This window comes from Ahaetulla prasina, chromosome 4 (genome assembly GCF_028640845.1).
Source record: "Ahaetulla prasina isolate Xishuangbanna chromosome 4, ASM2864084v1, whole genome shotgun sequence".
Lineage (NCBI taxonomy): Eukaryota > Metazoa > Chordata > Lepidosauria > Squamata > Colubridae > Ahaetulla > Ahaetulla prasina.
The window spans coordinates 3,779,032-3,802,497 of record NC_080542.1 but is presented as its reverse complement, the minus strand read 5'-3'; the positions used below and the strand labels follow the sequence as shown (position 1 = coordinate 3,802,497).

Sequence of the window (23,466 nt, the reverse complement as noted above, 5' to 3'; positions counted from 1 at the left end):
ACCTCCCTTCAAGGGTCTGTTCAATCCTGCCCTCCTGGAACCTTTGCTGGCAAAGGCTCGGGCTACAGCACGTATGGATCAGGCCCCTGCAGCTTCTGGATCCACTTTAGATTACAGGGAACGGGATGATTTCCTGTTCACTCAGCAGGCGGTAGAGGCAGATACCATTCCTATCCCTGAGATGTTTTTGGAGTTAATACGAAGGCAGTGGACCTCACCGGCTATGGCTTCCAGGTCCACTGGGTTGGAGAATCAGCTTTTTGGAGCGGATGCAGCCTTACTTAAGTTACTGGACATCCCCAAGTTGAATGCTCCGGTGGATGCGCTGACCTCTTCTTCTGTTTTACCGCCTGATGCTGAGGACGCCTTGAGGGCAGAGGAAAAGAGAGAGGAGACGGCCCTGCGCCGTGCTCAACTGGCAGATTCATGGGCTATTAGAGCCTCTACAGCGGCGTCCTTCCTTACCAGGGTGTCAGTTTGATGGCTGGGACAACTTCAGTCTCACTTAGCGCCGGATGATATACGTGCTCACCAGGACCTCTCCGAAATTTGAGCTGCTGCAGAATATACCGCCGACGCAACCTTGGCCTCTGCCAAGTTTTCTGCCAGGGCCATGGCGGCATCTATCACTGCTAGACGTCTGCTTTGGCTACGTCACTGGCGCATGGACGCTAAGCATAAATGGAAGCTTGCTTCTGCCCCTTTTGAAGGGGGACATTTAGTTGGCCAGTCTCTGGACCCTTTACTAGTCGAAACCAGGGACAAGAGGAAGGTGCTTCCGTCTCAGGGCAGGCGGGCCGATTTCTGTCCGTCACCCTACTATAGGTGGCCCTCCTTCCGTCGGGGGGGGGAGGGCGTCTGGGCCGAGCTTTCCCCAACAACAACGGCCCTTCCAGTCACGGTCAGGTTACCAGACCGACAGGCCTTCCTTTGCCAGAGGGAGACAACTGCCATCGATTCGGCCCTTCAGGGGCAATGGTGGTAGAGGAGCTCGTCGATCCAAGTGACGACTGGCCTCAGGCACCTATTGCGGGCAGGCTGGGTCTGTCTGCGGACCGCTGGGACGACCTAACAACAGATACCTGGGTCAGGGAGACAGTGCGAGCAGGGGTCTCCCTCGAATTTCTCTCTCCTCCGAGGCTTTTCCTCCGTTACCCACTTTCTCGAGACCAGTCAAAAGGGGACTGTTGTGACTCCAGCCCCCGAACCTGGCCCCATGCCCAAAAGTGAGGGGGAAGGGCCGGTAAGCCTTACCTCGGGAGCACCGATTCCTTTGGCCCAACTCCAGGAGCCAGAACCAGACCAGTCGGAGGACGTAATGGGGCCGTCATCCCCTGATTCGTCCCTTCCCCAGGCTATGTCTTCAGACCCAGCTGATAATAATCAAGCTTGGATCGACCCATACTTCAGAAGATTAGAGAGGCGGCGTCATCAAAGGGAATCACAGGATATATAAGGAGCTTTGGGACTGCTCTCATTCCACGGGAAGCAAAAATTAGCTGAACCGTTTCAAAGAGAGCTGAAAGTCTTATTCTGTGAGTCATTTGTTTGAACTTTGGCAGGCAGCTGCGATTTCTCTGCCAGGACTGATAAGAGCCATGAATCCACTGGCTGAAGGCCAGCTCATTGCTCCGAAGTGGGGAAGGAGACAGAACAGGGACTCATGGAGTCGGCTGTTCAGCATTTGCTGGATATTCGGGCCATTCAGCTGGTTCCACTGGAGAAACGGGGGTGGGGGTTTTATTCGATCTTGTTCATCGTTCCAAATGCCTCGGGGGGTTGGGGGGGTGGAGACCAATTCTCAATTTGAAGGGACTCAAATGCTGGGAAAGATTGAGGGCAAAAGAAGAAGGGGATGACAGAGAATGAGGTGGCTCGATGGAGTCACTGAAGCAGTAGGCATGAGTTTAAATGGATTCCAGAGGATGGTAGAGGACAGGAAGGCCTGGAGGAATGTTGCCCATGGGGTCGCAATGGGTCGGACACGACTTCGCAACTAACAACAAAAAACTATTACATAAGGTACAGGAGATTCAAAATGCACTCCCTGCATTCTATCTTAGCGAGGATCAGGGAGGGGGACTTCTTAGCTTCCATAGACCTCACAGAAGCGTACCTCCATGTCCCTATCAGTCCAGACCATCGTCAGTACCTGAGGTTTTGTTAATCCGGCCAGCCGGCATTTCCAACACAGGGCACTTCCGTTCGGATTGGCTTCGGCCCCCCGAACGTTTACCAAGATTTTATCCGTCCTGGCGGCATATCTCAGGTCCATCCCTATCAAGATCCAATGTTACCTGGACGACCTTCTCATCCAGGCATCGTCCCAGCAGCTAGCGGAACACGACCTAGCTACGACCTTAGGTGCTCTGAGGGATCATGGGTTTTCCGTGAATTTGGAGAAATGTCAGCTCATACCTTCTACGAGGTTAGTGCACCTGGGGGCCCTGATAGACACTCGGGTAGGTCAGGTGTTCCTGTCCCAGGAGCGGCAGGAGAGCATACGGGCCTTAATTCAGCTGATTCAGCAGGACCAGACGGTGCCGGTGGCCCGATTGTCCCAACTGTGAGGGAAAATGATCTCCTGCCTAGCCATTGGGCAAGGTTCCATGCTCGACCACTCCAGTGGTTCTTGCTTCCCTTTCAGAAGGTGGGCACCAGTTCCTCGAAGGCTCGGGTCAGGGTGCCGCCACGAGTGCTGCTGTCACTCTCTTGGTGGGAGTTGGGGGCCATCAGGACGGGTTGTTTTTTCAGGGAGCATTGCAGAGTGACGGTGACATCGGACGCCAGCCTCTTCCCAGGTGGCCCAGGGATGCTGGACTCGGCTGGAGCTCGATCAGCAGATCAACTGGCTGGAGCTGCGGGCTGCGCGTCTTGACTCTTCAGGCCTTTCTGCCGCTGGTGAGAGGGAAACATGTTCTTCTCACAGACAATACAACAATGAAGGCCCTTGTCAACAGGCAAGGCGGGACTCAGTCACGTTCCCTGATGCTGGAGGTGGAGGCATTTTGCCAATGGGCAGAAACTCATCTGTTGTCCCTGACAGTGGACCATATTGCCGGGACGGACAACATCAGGGCAGACTGGTTGAGTCGGGCCACCGTGGATCCATCAGAGTGGACGCTCCATCCCAGTCTATTTGCAGCCCTCGTTGACAGGTTCGGCCGGCCGGTGATCAATCTTTTCGCATCTCCAACGAACAATCACCTTCCCCGGTTCCTGTCATGACTCCCAGCCCTGGGAACAGAGGGGATGGACGCTCTGAGGACCCCATGGCCCAGGGGCCTCTTATATGCTTTCCCTTCCCTACCATTGATCCCAGCTGTCATCAGAAAGGTGCTGTTGGAGAGGGCAGAGATACTATTGGTAGCTCCTCATTGGCCCAGGAGGCCGTGGTTCGCTGACCTGATAGGCCTGTCGGTCGCCAAGCCCTGGAGAATTCCCCCAGACATTGTCTCCCTCAGCCAAGGACCGGTGCTTCATCCCGAGCCCCAGCGGCTCCAGTTGGCCATTTGGCAGTTGAACAGAGGCTCTTGAAAAGGGAGCAGTTTTCTTCCGACGATTCAGGTGATCAGGCGGCCTTCGACCATGCGCATTTACAACACCACATAGACCACCTTTACGGAGTGGTGTAGTTCAAGACATTGGGACCCTACTTTGGCCTCAGTGGCGTAGGTGCTAGAGTTTTTACAGGAGGGCCTTGAGCGGGGGCTTTCTCCTCATACCTTGAGGAGGCAGGTGGCTGCACTGGGTTCCGTTTTGCCATTTGGGGACTGGGGCTCCCTCGCTCACCATCCGGGGGTGCGTACCTTTCTGCGTGGGGCTTCTAATCTTCGCCCCCCCTACACTGCACCATTATCCAACTTGGGACCTGGCTAAGGTTTTGCAGGCATTGACCAAGGCCCTGTCGTGTCCCACTCCTCCGCCGGGTCAGGGAAATCCAAATCAGGCGTGCCTCCGCAGCTATGCCAAAGTCCTAGCAAAGTCCTCAGGGCAGGCAGGAGACCAGAAAGTGACTTCAGCAAGATATGTTTAGACTTTGCCTGACTCAGAGAATGCCAGAAAGCAGATCCTTTATATAGGTCATGGGGTGTGGCTCCATGACTCAGCACTTATCCAGGCCTGCCCCTCCCTTCCTTCTGTTGCCTCCGCCTATCAAGTCTTCTGACGCGAGGGTCACTCCAGTCTGCAGCTGTTGGCAATTGACCTCCCTCAGGCTCACATGCTGTGGAGGAGGGGGAGGGGTCTAGTTGCTCCGTTTGCCTGGGCATGGAGCCAGAATTGGGGGCTGGAGATACTTCCTCCTCTTCAGCCTGTCTGGGCATGGAGCCAGGGCTGGGGCCGGGAGGCATACTAGGACATTCCTCCGTGTTCGGAAGCAGATAAGAAGGCCCCGGCTGTGGTGAGATCGGACGAGACACAACAGGTCCCTTTTGAACCATTGAGGGAAGCCAGTCTTCGGCTCCTATCATATAAGGTTGCTTTCCTTGTGGCCATCACGTCTGCCCGACGGACAGGATATCGACTGATGGATATCGGAGTTGGCGGCTTTATCGCTGAGGAAGGACCTGTGTATCTTTCACTCCAACAGGCTGGTCCTGCGGCTGGACCCTGCCTTTCTACCAAAGGTCAACTCCGTGTTTCACCGAGCACAGGAATTGGTCCTGCCGGACTTCTGTCCAAGGCCTCGGCACGCCTTGGAGCAGACCTGGCATACGTTGGATGTTAGACCCGCCCTCCGTATTTATATCTCACGGACCTCTTCCTTTCGGAAGACTGAATCCCTGTTTGTCTCCTATCAACCGTCAACTCTTGGCCACAGGGTGACATCTTCCATGGTGGGGCGTTGGCTTAGGTCATGTATACCACGCGCTTACGAGCTTCAAGCTCTTCCGGTGCCTCAGGGGATAACGGCTCACTCTACTCGCAGTGCAGCTACAACGGCAGCATGGGCTACCCAGGCTTCGGTGGAGGAGATTTGTAGGGCAGCTACATGGACTTCTCCATCTCCCTTCATACGCCACTATAGACTGGATGCATATGCCTCGGCAGAGGCTGCATTTGAGCGGAGGGTCTTGCAGAGGGTCCACGAAGAGTCGGGGTCGTCGGCCCAGACTAGTTCCCGCCGCAGTGCTCGCCAGTCTGGTATATCCCAATGTGGCACCTCCCATCGCCACACTATGGAGAAGGGACGTGTCGTGTCCCACTCCTCCGCTGACGGCCGGGTCAGGGAAATCCGAATCAGGCTTGCCTCTGCAGCTCTGCCCAAAGTCCTAGTAAAGTCCTCAGAGCAGGCAGGAGACCAGAAAGTGACTTCAGCAAGATAAGTTCGACTTTGCCTGACTCAGAGAATGCCAGAAAGCAGGTCCTTTATATAGGCCATGGGGTGTGGCTCCATGACTCAGCACTCATTAAGGCCTGCCCCTCCCTCCCTTCTGTTGCCTCCGCCTATCCAGTCTTCTGATGCGAGGGTCACTCCAATCAGCAGCTGTTGGAAATAAACTTTCCTCAGGCTCACATGCTGTGGAGGAGGGGGAGGGGTCTAGCTGCTCCGTTTGCCTGGGCATGGAGCCAGGGCTGGGGCCGGGGGGTGCTCCCTCCTCTGCAGCCTGCTTGGGCATGGAGCCAAGGCTGGGGCCGGGGGGTGCTCCCTCCTCTGCAGCCTGCTTGGGCATGGAGCCAGGGCTGGGGCCGGGAGGACATTCTTCAGCGTTCGGAAGCAGATAAGCAGACCCCGGCTGCGGTGAGAGCGGGCAAGACACAACAGGACCTTGGTCTTACCGTGATACGTCCTTTCTCATAGGGGCGATGGGAGGTGCCAGTCCCACCCTGTTTCTGTCCGGTCCGACTCCCATGGGTGGGGTGTGTTTTCCTGTTTTTTCTATTTTTCAGCTGGATTTCCATTCGCTTCGGCTTCAGTTGTCAAAGCTGGGGAACGTCACCAGGGAGGCGGATCCTCAGCATTTTTTTCAACTCAGTCCATAGAGCTAGAGCCTAGAATAACCCAAAGTGGCACCTCCCATCGCCCCTATGAGAAAGGCCGTATATCACGGTAAGACCAACGTCCCTTTTCTTGGAGACGTTTCATGACCCAACTAGGGAACCTCATCAGTGGTAGAACGGGGGAGGAGGAGGAAGACTGGGGCATCCTTGGTGCTCTCTGAGCTGGGTGGTTTTCTTGCAGACGTTTCATGACCCAACTAGGGAACCTCATCAGTATTAGAAGGGAGTAGGATTTGAAAAGTGGTGGAAGGAGAAGGGAGGAGGAGGAAGAGGGAAGAGGAGGAAGATGGGGGAGGGGAAGAGGAGTGGGAGGAGGAAAACGACTGTGCGGTTCTTCATTCTCTCTGAGCTTGCTTGTTTTCTTGCAGACGCTTCATGACCCAACTATTTATTTATTTATTTATTTATTTATTATTCAAATTTTTATACCGCCCTATCTCCCGAAGGACTCAGGGCAGTTTGCAGCCATATAAAAACATAAAAAACATCAGAATAAATACAAGTTAAAACAACAGTTTAAAAAACTTATTACATTAGGCCAAATTTAAAAATATCGATTAAAATAGTACAAAACCCCATTTAAAACTAATGTTTAAAAACTAAACCCTAGGCCAGCCCCACACAAATAAATAGATGTGTCTTAAGCTCGCGGCGGAAGGTTCGAAGGTCAGGAAGTTGGCGCAGTCCGGGGGGGAGCTCGTTCCAGAGGGTGGGAGCCCCCACAGAGAAAGCCCTTCCCCTGGGTGTCGCCAGTCGGCACTGCCTGGTGGACGGCACTCTAAGGAGTCCCTCTCTGTGGGAGCGAACGGGTCGGTGGGAGGCAGTTAGTCCCGTAGATAACCCGGCCCTATGGCATGGAGCGCTTTAAAGATGGTAACCAAAACCTTGAAGCGCACCCGGAAGGCCACAGGTAGCCAGTGCAGTCTGCGCAGGAGTGGTGTCACATGGGAGCCACGAGGGGCTCCCTCTATCACCCGCGCAGCCGCATTCTGGACTAACTGAAGCCTCCGGATGCTCTTCAAGGGGAGCCCCATGTAGAGAGCATTACAGTAATCCAAGCGAGATGTGACGAGCGCATGAGTGACTGTGCATAGGGCACCCTGGTCTAGGTCACATCATCAGCACTAGTTTACTGTCATTTATATTGTGATTTATTTATTTATTTATTTATTCAAATTTGTATACCGCCCTATCTCCCGAAGGACTCAGGGCGGTTCACAGGCACATAAAACATTTATATACAATTAAAATAACTATTAAAAAACTTATTCTAATGCCAAATATTAAAAATATAAATATAAATCTTAAAACCAAATTTAAACCCCTGTGAATTTAAAAATCTATAAATTTAAAATCTAAATTTAAAATCTAAGCCAGTCCTGCACAAATGAATAAATGCGTCTTGAGCTCGCGACGGAAGGTTCGGAGGTCCGGAAGTTGACGGAGTCCTGGGGGGAGTTCGTTCCAGACGGTGGGGGCCCCAGAGAAGGCCCTCCCCCTGGGCGCCGCCAGACGACACTGTCTAGCTGACGGCACCCTGAGGAGTCCCTCTCTGTGAGAGCGCACAGGTCGGTGAGAGGTATTCGGTAGCAGTAGGCGGTCCCGTAGATAACCCGGCCCTATGCCATGGAGCGCTTTAAAGGTGGTTACCAACACCTTGAAGCGCACCCGGAAGGCCACAGGTAGCCAGTGCAGTCTGCGCAGGATAGGTGTCATACGGGAGCCACGGGGGGCCTCCTCTATAACCCAGCAGCCGCATTCTGAACTAACTGCAGCCTCCGGATGCCCTTCAAGGGGAGCCCCATGTAGAGAGCATTGCAGTAATCCAGGCGAGACGTCACGAGGGCGTGAGTGACCGTGCATAGGGCATCCCGGTCTAGAAAGGGGCGCAACTGGCGCACCAGGCGAACCTGGTAAAAAGCTCTCCTGGAGACGGCCGTCAAATGATCTTCAAAAGACAGCCGTTCATCCAGGAGGACGCCCAAGTTGCGCACCCTCTCCATCGGGGCCAATGACTCGCCCCCAACAGTAAGCCGAGGACTCAGCTGACTGTACCGGGATGCCGGCATCCACAATGATGACTGCATTGGTGTGGTATTCAACCGGTTTGAACTGGTTCGGGTGAACCAATAGTGACAACCTGCGGGTGCCTCCCCCCCGGTGCTATACCGTCCTATTTCACCATGTTTTTCTAAGCCGCGCGCAAGCAAAGCGCATGCACGGAACGCAAGCGAAGCGAGCGTGTGTACACGCTCCCCTTTTCGGTGCACGGCGAACCGGGTGGTAAAATTATGTGAAACACACCTCTGGATGACTTGCCCTGTCAGTTTGAGTGGCTATGGGGGGGATCGTAGAGACTCTTCGTTGGGCCGTTTACTGATGGCTTTTTGGCAGTTTCTTGATTGTGGGGTATTGTTTATTTAATCGTTTGTCTGGAGATAATTTCGTCGTGTCCTTTTGATCGTCTAATTTAGTTTACGGCGAGTACAGGGGGGAGAAATACAGGTGGTCCTCAACTTGCGACCACAATGGCGCCCCAAATTTTGACTGCTAAGCAAGACGGCGGTTCAATGATTTGCCCCATTTCACCACCTTTCTCGCCACGGTTGTTACCGTGTTTCTCCGAAAATACGGCCTACCCCAAAAACAAGCCCTAGCCCGGGTTCCATGCCTGCGCCTAATATAAGCCCCCCCCCAAATAAGCCCTAATTAAGCTCCTCCCACCATCTGGTTGTGAGGCGCAGGTGTAAAAATCAAGCTAGGGCACGGATGGGGATGTGGAGCTGCCCCATGCACCCCGCACCCGCTTGCCTTAGGACCGCCGCAGCCTGCCCTCCCACGCCCCAACACCTGTCGCACCGCTGCCTGACTTCTTCTGTGGCCGCTCGTGGTGGGACGGCCGGCGGCTCATTATGCCGGTGCCACCGCTCACACGGCGTAACAGCACAACGCCACCAAACAGCGTTTGGCTGCAGAAGTCGAGCAGCAGCGCAATAGGTGCCGGGGCATGGGTGGCCTGTGCAGTGATCCTAAGGTAATAGAATAGAAGATAATAGAAATTTTTATTGGCCAAATATGATTGGACACACAAGGAATTTGTCTTTGGCGCATACACTCTCAATGTACATAAAAGATACGTTCATCAAGAGTCATAAGGTACAACACTTAATGATAGTCATAGGGTACAAATAAGCAATCAGGAAACAATATCAATATAAATGGTAAGGATACAAGCAACAAAGTTACAGTCATAAGTGGAAGGAGATGGGTGATGGGAACGATGAGAAGATTACCGTATATACTCGAATATAAGCCGATCCGAGTATAAGCCGAGGTCCCCAATTTTACCCCAAAAAACTGGGGTAAACTGGGGACTCGAGTATAAGCCGAGGGTGGGAAATGAGGCAGCTACCGCCCGAGAAGGCTGGCGGCTCCGCGGCCGGGCGCTCTCACTGCACCGGCAGGGCTTCCCCGCGCTAATGCAAAAGCCCGCCAAGTTTGCGCCATCCGGTATAATGTGAAAAAAAGAAGAAAAAAAAACTCGAGTATAAGCCGTATATACTCGAGTATAAGCCGAGGGGACGTTTTTCAGCACAAAAAACGTGCTGAAAAACTCGGCTTATACTCGAGTATATACGGTAATAGTAGTGCAGATTCAGTAAATAGTTTGACAGTGTTGAGGGAAATATTTGTTTAGCAGAGTGATTGATGTTCGGGGAAAAACTGTTCTTGTGTCTAGTTGTTCTGGTGTGCAGTGCTCTATAGTGTCGTTTTGAGGGTAGGAGTTGAAACAATTTATGTCCTGGATGTGAGGGGTCTGTAAATATTTTCACAGCCCTCTTGTTGACTCGTGCAGTATACAGGTCCTCAATGGAAGGCAGGTTGGTAGCAATTATTTTTTCTGCAGTTCTAATGTTCCTCTGAAGTCTGTCTCTGTCTTGTTGGGTTGCAGAACCAAACCCGAGAGTTACGGAGGTACAGATGACAGACTCAATAATTCCTCTGTAGAACTGGATCAGCAGCTCCTTGGGCAGGTGGAGCTTTCTAAGTTGGCGCAGAAAGAACATTCTTTGTTGTCCTTTTTTGATGATCTTTTTGATGTTAGCTGTCCCTTTTAGATCTTGCGATATGATAGAACCTAGAAATTTGAAGGTTTCTACTGTTGATACTGTGTTGTCTAGTATTGTGAGAGGTGGAAGTATGGAAGGGTTTCTCCTAAAGTCTACCACCATTTCTACGGTTTTGAGTGTGTTCGGTTCCAGATTGTTTCGGTCGCACCACAAGGCTAGTCGTTCGACCTCTCGTCTATATGCGGATTCATCATTGTCTCGAATGAGACCGATCACTGTTGTGTCATCTGCGAACTTCAGTAGCTTAACAGATGGATGGTTGGAGATGCAGTCATTGGTATACAGAGAGAAGAGAAGTGAGGAGAGCACACAGCCTTGGGGGGCCCCTGTGCTAATTGTACAGGTATTTGATGTGATCTTGCTTAGCTTCACCTGCTGCTTCCTGTTCGTTAGGAAGCTTGTGATCCACTTACAAGTCTGTTCAGGTACCTGTAGCTGGTTTAGTTTAGCTAAGCGAAGTAAGACATCCCTCAGACCTGGTGTTTATTTTGGAGCCGAAAAGAAAATTAAGACCGGGTCTTATTTTTGGGAAAACATGGGTAAGTGAATCGCTGCAAATGCTACTTGAGTACCCCAGTTGTTGAATAGATCTGGGGTTCCCCCATTGGCTTTGCTCCTCAGACGATCGCAAAAGTGGGGTGGGGAAATGACGTAACCCTGGGGCACTGCCACCGTTCTAAATACGAGTTGGTTGCCCAAGCCAGTTTGAATTTTAATCGCAGGGATGCTGCAATGGTCATCGGTATGAAAAACGGCCCTTAGTTTGATTTTTCCGCGTCGTCGTCACTTCGGTTGCTAAGTGAACGGTTGTAAGTCAAGGACTACAGAGAGAGAGATCCCTGGGAATCTCTATCTATCTATCTATCTCGATCTCTCTTTCTCTCTCTGTCTCTTGTCTCAAATGTTCTCACCTTCTGTGAACAGGACGAAGAGCTTGGAAAGCTGAAAGAGACCTTGGAGAAGAACCAGGAACTCTGCGAAGAGCTGGAAGCCCTCAAGCAGGTGAGTCCAAGGTCGGCTTCACCTGCCGGGACAGGTGATCTCACCTCCTTGCTGGCTCACACAACTCCTCCTCCACCTCCTCTTCCATCTTTCCCTCCCGCAGAACGTCAAGATTCTCCAGGCAGCTAGCGGACAGAAGATCTACAGAGGAGATTCCGGCCTTGGAGATGTTTCCGAATCTCCTTTTGATTACATCCCTCCCAAGGTGGGTATTCTCTGTGGGGGGGCGGGAGTTAGAGCCTCCTGAGGGAGGGGTCGGCATGCCCTCCCCCCACACCTCCCCTCCTGTTGGTGCCCGCCAGTTCAGCAGGGATTAGAAACAGGGAAATAGTCGTATTCTCCTTGGCCCTGCAAACTCTTAAAACAGCCGCCGTGTACTGCTCCCCACTTAAAAGCAACCACGTTAGCTAAACATTCTGGCACTCTTAAAGTCCACGTTGTTATTATTTAGTAAATGTATTTGCCACCCGTAGGGACGCGGTGGCTTAGTGGGTAAGACACTGAGCTTGTCGATCGAAAGGCCGGCAGTTTAGCGGTTCGAATCCCTAGCGCTGCGTAACGGGGTGAGCGTCTGTTACTTGTCCCAGGTTCTGCCAACCTAGCAGTTCGAAAGCACGTTAAAAAATGCAAGTAGGAAAATAGGGACCATCTTTGGTGGGAAGGGAACAGCGTTCTGTGCGCCTTTGGCATTGAGTCATGCTTGCCCCATGACCACGGAGACGTCTTCGGACAGCGCTGGCTCTTCGGCTTTGAAACGGAGATGAGCACCGCCCCCTAGAGTCAGGAACGACTAGCACATATGTGCGAGGGAAACCTTTACCTATTTGCCACCCAAAAATTCCCCAGCCAGCCTGCTTTAAAATGGATGGACTTCAATTCCTCAGCCAGCCTGCTTTAAGATAGGTAGACTTCAACTCCCAGAATTCCCTAGCCAGCTTGCTTGAAGGTGGATGGCCTTCGACTCCCAGAATGCCCTAGTCAGTTTGACGGGTGGACTTCGATTCCCAGAATTCCCTAGTCAGCATAAAGATCAGAGACTTTAAGGTGGGTGGACTTCAGCTCCCAGAATTCCCTATGGCGGAGGAGGGGGCCGTATCGAGTGTTGGGAGCACGTGCTCGATGTTTGACGGCGATCACGTGCTCCGGCCCCTCAGTCCCTACCCGTTCCTCAGGTGGCCATGATCCTCAGAGCCATGATCTTCGGTTGATGTTATGTAATGCCCGGTCCGTGGCTAATAAAGCCCCCCTGATTTGTGATCTTATTCAGGGGGAGTCCGCGGACCTTATGGGCATTACGGAGACCTGGTTGGGTCCGGAGGGGGGGGTTCCCCTCGTTGAGCTGTGCCCTCCAGGTTTTCGAGCATTTCATCAGCCGAGGGCCCAAGGTAGGGGTGGGGGTGGCGGGTGTCATTAAGGAAGATCTAGAGCCGAGGAGGCCACTGTTCCTCAGATTGCCGGTTGTGAATCCCTCTATGTGAGGTGGGGCCATAGGAATCAGTTGGGCTTGTTGATCGCGTACCTGGCTCCTTGCTGCGTGACCACAGCCCTGCCCGAGCTGTTGGAGGTACTTGCCTCTGTGGCGGTTGAGACCCCCAGACTTATAGTCATGGGGGATTTCAACTTGCCATCGGCTGGCTTGTTATCGACTGCAGCTCAGGAGTTCCAGGCTTCCATGACGGCCTTGGACCTGATTCGGGTAAATGATGGCCCCACGCACATGGGGGGAGGCACACTGGACCTGATTTATATCTCTGGACAGTGGTTAAATGATCTGGAATTAGATGATTTAGTAACAGAACTGATGTCATGGTCCGATCATTTCCTCCTTTGACTAGATTTCCGAACCGCCATCCACCATCGCAGGGAGACGGAACCTATACGGTGGTTCCGTCCCAGGTGCCTGATGGACCCTGAGAGGTTCCTGACGGAGCTTGGGCCATTCCCTGAGGATCCGGCCCACAGCACGACTGAGGAACTAGTTGCGGCCTGGGAGCGGGCCGCGGCTGGGGCCTTGGACCGTGTCGCGCCTTTGCGGCCTCTGACAGATCTCGTTTGGCCCCTTGGTTCTCCGAGGGGCTGAGGGAGATGAAACGCCGGAGAAGACGTCTAGAGAGCACCTGGAGGTCCAGCCGCCCGGTTGATCGACACTAGTTAGGTCCTATTCTAGGACCTACCTAGTGGCAATGAGGGAGGCGAGGTGCTCATATACCTCCACCCTCATTGCGTCGGCAGATAACCGCCCGGCCGCCCTGTTTCAGGTGACCCGCTCCTTCATCAGGAGGTGCAGGATGACCCGTTGCAGGGACGTGCTGAGGAGTTTAGTGGTTATCTATACGATAAAATCGCTCAGCTCCGGGATGGTCTGGACCGAAATTGGGATGATCCAGGCGAGGGAGAGGAGACACGTCTTGTTGAGTCCATTTGGGATGAGTTTGACCCTGTGGCTCCCGAGGACGTGGACAGGCTGTTGGGGAGGCTTCACGCCACTACATGTTTACTGGACCCGTGTCCTTCCTGGCTGGTACTGGCCACTCAGGAGGTGACACGAGGCTGGCTCCAGGAGATTATCAACGCTTCTTTGTTGGAAGGGGTTTTCCCTGCCGCCTTGAAAGAGGCGGTGGTGAGACCCCTCCTCAAGAAGCCCTCCCTGGACCCAGCTATTTTGGGTAATTATCGCCCAGTCTCCAACCTTCGCTTTGTTGCGAAGGTTGTAGAGAGTGCTGTGGCGCGACAGCTACCCCAATACCTGGATGAAGCCGTCTATCTAGACCTGCTCCAGTCCGGCTTCCGACCCGGTACAGCACGGAGACAGCTTTGGTCGCATTGGTGGATGATCTCTGGAGGGCCAGGGACAGGGTTATTCCTCTGCCCTGGTCCTATTAGACCTCTCAGCGGCTTTTGATACCATCGACCATGGTATCCTGCTGCGCCGGTTGGGGGATTGGGAGTGGAGGCACCGTATCGGTGGTTCTCCTCCTATCTCTGACCGGTCGCAGACGGTGTTGACAGGGGGGCAGAGGTCGACCGCGAGGGACCTCACTTGTGGGGTGCCGCAGGGGTCGATTCTCGCCTTCTGTTCAACATCTATATGAAGCCGCTGGGTGAGATCATCAGTGGCTTTGGGGTGAGATACCAGCTGTACGCTGATGACACCCAGCTGTACTTCCACCCCAGGCCACCCCAATGAAGCTGTTGAAGTGCTGTCCCGTGTGTGGAAGCCGACGGGTCTGGATGGGGAGAAACAGGCTCAAGCTTAATCCTCCAAGACGGAGTGGCTGTGGATGCCGGCACCCGATTCAGTCAGCTGCAGCCGCGGCTGACTGTTGGAGGCGAGTTATTGGCCCCAAAGGATAGGGTGCGCAACTTAGGTGTCCTCCTGGATGAGCGGCTGTCGTTTGAAGATCATTTGACGGCCGCTCCAGGGGGCCTTCCACCAGGTTCGCCTGGTTCGCAGTTGCGCCTTCCTTGATCGGGATGCCTTATGCACAGTCACTCATGCGCTCGTTACCTCTCGCTTGGATTATTGTAATGCTCTCTACATGGGGCTCCTTGAAGTGCACTCGGAGGCTTCAGTTAGTCAGAATGCAGCTGCGCTGGTGATAGAGGAGCTCGCGTAGCTCCCATATAACACCGATCCTGCGCAGACTGCACTGGCTGCCTGTGGCTTCGAGTGCGCTTTAAGGTGCTGGTTACGACCTTTAAAGCGATCCATGGCTTAGGGCCTGGGTACTTACGGGACCGCCTGCTGTTACCACATGCCTCCCACCGACCCGTACGCTCTCACAGAGAGGGACTTCTCAGGGTGCCGTCCGCCAAGCAATGTCGGCTGGCGGCCCCCAGGGGAAGGTCCTTCTCTGTGGGGGCTCCCACACTCTGGAACGGACTTCCCCCGGGTTTACGCCAAATACCTGACCTTCGGACATTCCCTCGCGAACTGGAGACGCAACTTTTATTTGCGCGGGGCTGTCTTAAATTGAATTTTATCAAATTTTAAAATTTTTATTAACTAATTTTAAATGGGGTTTTAGCTCACTGTATATTTTAATTTTCAGGCCAATTTTAAAATAAGTTTTTTAATTGCATTTTAAATTATATATTGTACTGTCTGTTTTATTTTGCCTGTACACCGCCCTGAGTCCTTCGGGAGAAGGGCGGTATAGAAATCAAATAAATAAATAAATAAATAAATAAATAAATAGTCAGTTTGTTTCAAGATGGGCAGACTTCAATTCCCAGAATTCCCCAGCCAGCCTGCTTTAAAATGGATGGACTTCAATTCCTCAGCCAGCCTGCTTTAAGATAGGTAGACTTCAACTCCCAGAATTCCCTAGCCAGCTTGCTTTAAGATGGATGGTCTTCGACTCCCAGAATTCCTTAGTCAGTTTGATGGGTGGACTTCGATTCCCAGAATTCCCTAGTCAGTATAAAGATCAGAGACTTTAAATGGGTGGACTTCAACTCCCAGAATTCCCCAGCTAGCCTGCTTTAAAATGGGTGGACTTCAATTCCTCAGCCAGCCTGCTTTAAGATAGGTAGACTTCAACTCCCACAATTCCCTAGCCAGCTTGCTTGAAGGTGGATGGCCTTCGACTCCCAGAATTCCCTAGTCAGTTTGACGGGTGGACTTCGATTCCCAGAATTCCCTAGTCAGCATAAAGATCAGAGACTTTAAGATGGGTGGACTTCGACTCCCAGAATTCCCTAGTCAGTTTGTTTCAAGATGGGCAGACTTCAATTCCCAGAATTCCCTGGTTAGCCTGTTTTAAAATGGATGGCCTTCGACTCCCAGAATTCTCAGCCAGCCTGTTTTAAGATGTGTGAACTTCAATTCCCAGAATTCCCCAGCCAGCCATCTTGAGAAATGCCATCTTAAGCCTGTAGCTCTGTCCTCCGAAGCTGCCTAAACTAACCATCCAGAACATTCTTTGCCCTCCCTTCAGCTTAAAAACTCAAGTTTCTTTTCTTCTTCTTCAGCTGAAGCCTCGCCGGATGACCAGCGCAAAGCCGAAATCCAACATGAGCACCGAGGAATTGCTTTTGGAATCAGATGACTCGGTAGAAGAAACAGAAGAAGAGTGGGTGCCAGCTAAAATTGCCCGAGGCGTAAAGAAGAGCATTTTAGGGGTACGTGAGCGTCGGGGGGGCAGGAAGGGAAACATTCCTCATGTCGCTGCCCTCTAGTTTCCGGAAGACTGCTCCTGAACATGGAGGCTCGCCTTTTCTGTCTTAGCCTAGCGGCCGTTGAATTCCCCTAGGGAAGGCAGACAGTCCCACGTCGGTCTCTAAACCCCTACGACTCCCAGATATGAATTGTCGAAGTAAACGAGTGTAAAAGGAGTGATTTAAAAACGGATAAGGGGCGCGCGCGCTCGCGGGAGAGTTCTGAAGGCCTCCATATTATGAAGAGGGAACGAGATGATTGGCAGGATACTAAACTTCAATCGCTAGGAAGAATTCCCGCAGGCTGGAAGCACCAGGACCTGGAAGCACCAGGTCAACCTCTCTTCTAACTTGGTTTTGAGCACTCCCCTCCTTCCTTCCTTCCTTCCTTCCTTCCTTCCTTCCTTCCTTCCTTCCTTCCTTCCTTCCTTCCTTCCTTCCTTCCTTCCTTCTTTCCTTCCTTCTTCCTTCCTTCCTTCTTTTTCTTTAGATTTTAGATTTCTTTAGATAGAGCTGGGTTTCCTTCTTTTTCTTTAGATTTTTCTCCCACAGTTTCCCCCCCCCCCCATGTAACTGAAGGTGACTACACCTAATATTCCCTCCTCCTATTTTCCCCACAACAACCCTGTGAGGTAGGTTGGGCTGAGAGGGTGTGATTGGCCTAAAATCCCCCAGCCGGCTTTCATGCCTAAAGCGGGACTAGAACTCAACGGCTCTTAGTGATTGGCAGAAAGTCACCTAGTTAGCTTTCATGCCTAAGGTTGAACTAGAACTCACCATCTCCTAGTGCTTGGCCCAAAATCACCCGATCAGTTTTCATGCCTAAGGTGAGACTAGATCTCACTATTTCCTCATAATTGGCCCAAAATCACCCAGTCAATTTTCATGCCTAAGGTGAAACTAGAACTCACCATCTCTTAGTGATTGGCACAAAATCACCCAGTCAATTTTCATGCCTATGCTGAGACTAGAACTCACCATCTCCTGGTGATTGGCCCAAAATCACCTAGCCGACTTTCATAGCTAAGATGAAACTAGAACTCGCCATCTCCTGGTGAGTGGCCCAAAATCACCCAGTCAATTTTCATGCCTAATGTGAAACTAGAACTCACTGTCTCCTGGTCTTGGGCCCAAAATCACTTAGCTGGCTTTTGTGACTAAGGCACAACTAGAACTCCCCATCTCCTGACGATTGGCCCGAAGACTCACCCAGCCGACTTTCAGGCCAAAGATGGGACTAGAACTCCCCGTCTCCTGGTTTCTAAGCCCCCTCCCTTCACCTCTACCCCCACCTGGTCTTCTCAGCCCATCTGCAATTCCTTTGGCCTCAGGGTGGGGGGAAACAGACCCCCCCCCAGACCTCACCATCCCTGCTGGGTCTTCCTGATGGTGTTTCCCCACCCCCGGCTGTCCTTTTCTGGTGGAGCATCTCTCTCTCTCTTGACTTTTCTCCTGGGTGCTTTCCATTCCTTAGTGCACCTGCCGAGGCCGTTGCGGAAACAAGCAGTGCGGTTGCCGAAAACAGAAACTGGCCTGTTCGGAGGATTGCCGGTGTGAGGCAGAAAAGTGTCGGAACCGGGACAAGGGCCTCTTGGTGAGTCCCCCCCCCCCATCCCCCCCACCTTGCTCTTCTTCCTCTTCCAAGCTTGCCTGCCTCATCATGAGAGGACACCTCGGCCTTGTGACCTCTTGCGAAACTCAGAAGGGGGGGGGGGGACAAAAACCAAAAATAACCAGGCAGCGTTTTACTTCCATTTACTAACCCAAGCCGAAATTTCACATTCAGAACGACAAGGAGTTTGGAAGGGACCTCGGAGGTCTTCTAATCCCTCCCCCACCTCAAGCAGGAGACCCTAGGTTGGCCGTGACGGCGAACCTATGGCACGTGTGCCACAGGTGGCATGTGTAGCCATATCAGTAGGTCACGCGAGTTCAGCTTTGGCGCGCGCCACCTGATTTTCGGGCCTTCTGGGCCCACCGGAAATAGGGAAATAGGTGGGACCAGAAGTTGGCAAATGGGCCGTTTTTGGCCTCCGGGGGGGTGCGGAAGGCCGTTTTCCCCCTCCCCAGACTCCTAGAGAGGCTCTGGAGGCTGGGGACACCAAAAAAAAAAGGCCTTCCAGTCTCACCGGAAGTTGGCAAATGGGCCGTTTCTGGACTCCGGGGGGTGCGGAAGGCCGTTTTTGCCCTCCCCAGACTCCTAGAGAGGCTCTGGAGCCAGGTGAGAGAAAAAAACGAGCCTACCAGCCATCACGTGCCAGGAATGGGTGTGGGAGGGGTCATGCGCGGGGCGCATAGAATTATGGGTGTGGGCACCCACACGTGACCTCCCCCCCAGCACACAATGGCAAAAAGGTTAGCCCTCACTGCCCTTTGCTACCAGTTCTCAGTGTCAAATATGGGTGCCGCCTCCTCCTCCTCCTCCTCCTCCTACTATTACTATTCTTTCCTCCTCTTTGTAAACCCCACTCCCTTCCAGCACTGATGACATGCTCTAGTTTGGTCATGAAACATCTGCAAGAAAGCCACCAAGGGACCCCACAGTCCTCCTCCTCCCTTACCTTCCTCTCTATAAACCCCCACCCCATTCTAGCACTGATGAGGTTCCCTAGTTGGGTCGTGAAACGTCTGCAAGAAAAACCACCCAGCTCAAGAAAGCCCCCGAGCACCCTTCCTTTCATCCCCGAGCTACAAATATTCTCTTCTATTTGACGTGCCCGATCGCAGGTCCCATTATCCCACCCTAGCTGCATGGGCTGGGAACGATGGAGCTGCTTCTCTTCTTGATGCCTCCCGAGGTCAATTGGCTGGGGTTGGGGGGGAAGGAGGGGGTGGGAACCTCCCTGTTTATGTCATAAATTTGCTTTGGCCCAAAAAAAAAGGGGGGCTTTGGGGGGGGAGCTACCGAGAAGGGACTTGTCTTGTCCCACCCCACACTCCGACGAACGAGTCAAGGAAGTCCGTAACCAATTTGGCAACGAAGCCTCTGCAGCTTGCCAAGTCCCTTCGAGGTTTATCAGGGCAGGCAGGAGTCCAAGTTGTGACTTCAGCGATAGGGTCCGGTATCAGCAAACTCGAGAAGACTTTGCTTGACTCAAGGTTGGAATGCCAAAAGCAAGTCCTTTATATAGGCTGTGGGGTGTGGCTCCATGACTCAGCATTTATCCAGGCCTGCCCCTCCCTTCCTTCTGCTGGCGTCGCCTCTCAGATCTCCGGAAGCGAGGGTCCACCCAACTCTGAATTGTTTTCAGTTGGATCTGCTGTCAGCTTCTGGGAAAGGGAGGGGTCAGAGGGAGTAGGGCCGAGTAATTCCAGCACCTGGCTGACGTCCTGCTCTGACGGCTGAGCCAAAGGAACACACGCTGTATGAGTGAGGTTTATCGGGCTTGTCCTCCAACTCTTGGCATCCTCTCCGGGCCGGGGGCTGGAGGCATGACAGTCCGTTCATCTTCATTATCAGACTCGGAGTCTGATAAAAGGCCCGGTTGGAGACGGGAGGGGCCCAGCTGAGGAGAGGAGGGAGGACGAGTCACAACAGGACTTCCCTTCCCTGGTCCAGCTTCATCTGTCGAAAAGGGCCAAACTGGGCCGGCGTAATGCTTGATTGGCTAATGCCTACCTGCCTGTCTTCTCCCCCCCCCCCTTTCCAGGAGGTGCTACTCAGCGATGAGACGATGGGGGACATTGGGGACCGGACATTTAGCCTGGAAGACCCCACCCAGGTGACCTGTGGGGATACTTTCTTTCAGCCCCCTGCAGTCACACCCACAAGAAAGGTACAAAGAGGCCATCGGAGGGGGATAAATAAATGGGGGGAGGGCTTTTTTGAGTTTTCACCGGGGTGGGGGGGCTGTGGCTTTGGGGGAGCAGGGAGGAGGGGGGCGTTGTTTAAGCAAGCCAGAACCGGACACTCGGTGGCTGGCTGGTGACTCCTTTTAAAAATAACAAATTGTCCTCAACTTTACGACCGTTCGTTTAGTGACCGTTTATAGATTGATTGATTAATTGATCAGCCCTCGGGCCATACCAAAGGGCAGAGTTCCAGAAAGAAATGATGACTGAAATTTGATCAAAGACGATTTAAAATGAAATTGGATGATTTAAATTGGAGTGGTTGGCACAAATACACCCGGGCAAATACACCCTCTGAAGAGTTTATAATTGGAAAACATTGGATTGCACCGAGATGGACCAAATGAGACTTAAACTGAAAGGACGGATAGATTCGGATTTTTATGTAATATGGGAGAAATGGTATAATTGGGTCGAAAATAGGAGAAAAGGGGGAAATAACAGATAGTAGAATTAGTAGGAATTCGAATTAGTATTCGAATTAGTAATATCATTTAGTGAAATTATATAGAGTATAGGAGAACACTAATGGGATGATATGTAAATGGTCATAGTCATGCGCTAGGAGTTGAATGTAAATTGTTTAATTGTTAAAATTTAATAAAATTTAGAATAATAATAAAAAAATAATAAAATGGAGTGGTTGGAGAATAGGAAAATAAATAGAAATAAAGGATGGAGAAGAGAAGAGAACAAATGGGTAAAATATTGTAAATAAATAAAACTGGGTAAAGGTAAAGGATCCCCTCGCACATACGTGCTAGTCGTTCCCGACTCTGGGGGGTGATGTTCCTCTCTGTTTCAAAGCCGAAGAGCCAGCGCTGTCCGAAGACGTCTCCGTGGTCATGTGGCCGGCATGACTCAATGCCAAAGGCGCACGGAACGCTGTTCCCTTCCCACCAAAGGTGGTCCCTATTTTTTCTACTTGCATTTTTTACGTGCTTTCGAACTGCTAGGTTGGCAGAAGCTGGGACAAGTCACGGGAGCTCACCCCGTTACGCGGCAGCACTGGGGATTCGAACCGCTGAGCTGCCGACCTTTCGATTGACAAGCTCAAAGTCCTAGCCCCTGAGCCACCACGTCCCTAAAAACTGGATATAAAGCAGGGGTGTCCAAACTTGGTCCCTTTAAGACTTTTGGACTTCAACTCCCAGAGTCCCTCAGCCAGCAAAGCTGGCTGAGGAACTCTGGGAGTTGACAAGCTCAAAGTCCTAGCCCCTGAGCCACCACGTCCCTAAAAACTGGATATAAAGGGACAATAAAGTCAAAGATAATAAAGATGGGAAAAGGGGAATATATAGAGCAGAAAGTAGATAGAACGAAACCGTCATGTAAAAAGATAACACATATTATGTGTCTGTGAGTATGTTGTGTTGTGTCGTAATAAAATCAATAAAAACTTTTATATAATTTTTTTTAAAAAAAATAATATGGAATTGGGATCAAATGTAGTCGTGACCATTTCGAAGTCACGGCGTCGCTAAAAAAAAAAAGTGACTTACGACCGCTTTCCACGCTTAACGACCGTTGCCGCATCCCTGCGGTTCGCGTGATCCAAATTCAGACGCTCGGCAACTGACTCATACTTACGACAGTCGCAGGGTCCCGGGGGTTACGTGACTTCTGTTTTGCGACCCGCTCGACAAAGTCGGGAGGAGTGGGAAGCCCAATTCGCTGAACGACCAGGTTCTATACACTTTAACCACTGCAGCGATTCACGCCACAATTGCAGCCAAGAAAAAGTGGTAAAACCATAATTGCTTGATGTCTCGCTCAGCGATGGAAATTTGGTCCTCCGCTGCCCCATCGTTAAGTTGAGGACTCCCTTGGAGGACAGAAGGGATGAACGTTAACCAATCGTGCGAGCAAAATAGGAGGCAAGCGGGCGATCCTCGACTTACGACTGCAGTCGAGATCCAGGATTTGAGGCTGTTGAGCGGGTCACAGGATTTTATTACCTTTTTTTTTTTTTTTGCCTCTGCCATAAAGTGAGTCGCTGCAGTGATATCAGGCGGTCATTGAGCGAATCTCTTTGAACGAGTCCTCTCCCTGGACTGAAGTCCTTTCTCTCTCTCCCTCTCCCACCAGGTCCTGGAAGACACAATGCAACCTGAAACCTTGGCAGCCCCCCAGGGCAGCCCCCCGGCTTCGTTCCCACCCCTGGGACCCTCAGAGGGGCCCGAATTCGCGCACCCCACCCTTAAGAAAGGACGGAAGCGCCTTCTCAGCAAAACCAGCCGCTTCTTCTCCGGCTGCACCCCGATCAAAGAGGGCTTGATGGAAGAAAAATGACATCCGGGGCCACTCCTTTTGATTTTTAATGTGTCAAATGATCCACGCATGTATAGGTTAATAAAGGTTTTGTATAGTTTCCTAATTAAAAGGTTTGCTAACGATGAATCGGTTGTGGCAAGGTCTCTTCTTTGGCTCCGAAGTTAAAAGACTTTTGAGGGGTTTCTTCGAAGCCCCGTCGGAGAGCCGAGACACCCCGACGCAGCGCTCTGCAAAGCGAGGCAGAGAGAGAGGAATAATAATAATAATAAATAATAGCAATGGCTCAGGGCATTTACAAGCCCTCCCTGAGTGGTTTAGAGTCAAGCTAGGGGCCTCTGGTGGCTTAGACTGGTAAGACAGTCTGTTATTAACAGCAGCTGCTTGCAATTACTGCAGGTTCAAGTCCCACCAGGCCCAAGGTTGACTCAGCCTTCCATCCTTTATAAGGTAGGTAAAATGAGGACCCAGATTGTTGGGGGCAATAAAGTTGACTTTGTATATAATATACAAATGGATGAAGACTATTGCTTAACATAGTGTAAGCCACCCTGAGTCTTTGGAGAAGGACGGGATATAAATGCAAATAAATTTTTAAAAAGCTTCTTCCCTCCCCCCCCCCCCCCCCCGGGATCCTCATTTTACTGACTTTGGAAGGAAGGACGGAAGGCTGAGTCAACCTTGAGCCTGGTGAGATTTGAACTGCTGGCTGTGGGCAGAGTCAGCCTGCAATACTGGACTCTAATCACTGCACCAACAGGGCTTCCTTCCCCTTACCGTCCTTCCCTTCTCTTCCTTCCGTCCTTCCCATCTTCCTTCCTTCCTTCTTGCCTTTTTCTCTTCCTTCCCTCCCTCCCTTCCTCTGCAATAATTCTTAGACTTATATACCACTTCATAGTGCTTTCCAGCCCACTCTAAGCGGTTTACCGAGTCAGCCTCTGCCCCCACCCCCCAACCATCTGGGTCCTCATTTGACCCACCTCGGAAGGACGGAAGGCTGAGTCGACCTTCAGCTGGTCTGGATTGAACTCCTAGCTGTGGACAGAGT

At 51.9% G+C, this 23,466-nt stretch overlaps 1 protein-coding gene across 2 annotated transcripts in view; it reads left to right on the top strand.

The window, feature by feature from the left end:
- Window positions 1-22,958, top strand: part of KIF4A (kinesin family member 4A) — a 65,946-nt gene extending 42,988 nt beyond the window's left edge. For both annotated transcript variants that reach the window (XM_058183828.1, XM_058183826.1), the window contains 6 exons: window positions 11,058-11,135; window positions 11,239-11,340; window positions 16,110-16,259; window positions 17,770-17,889; window positions 19,946-20,071; window positions 22,236-22,958. In XM_058183828.1, the coding sequence (XP_058039811.1) occupies window positions 11,058-11,135; window positions 11,239-11,340; window positions 16,110-16,259; window positions 17,770-17,889; window positions 19,946-20,071; window positions 22,236-22,439 (780 nt within the window). In that variant the 3' untranslated portion in view covers window positions 22,440-22,958. The remainder of the gene's footprint in view (window positions 1-11,057; window positions 11,136-11,238; window positions 11,341-16,109; window positions 16,260-17,769; window positions 17,890-19,945; window positions 20,072-22,235) is intronic.
- Window positions 22,959-23,466: the final 508 nt, after the last annotated feature.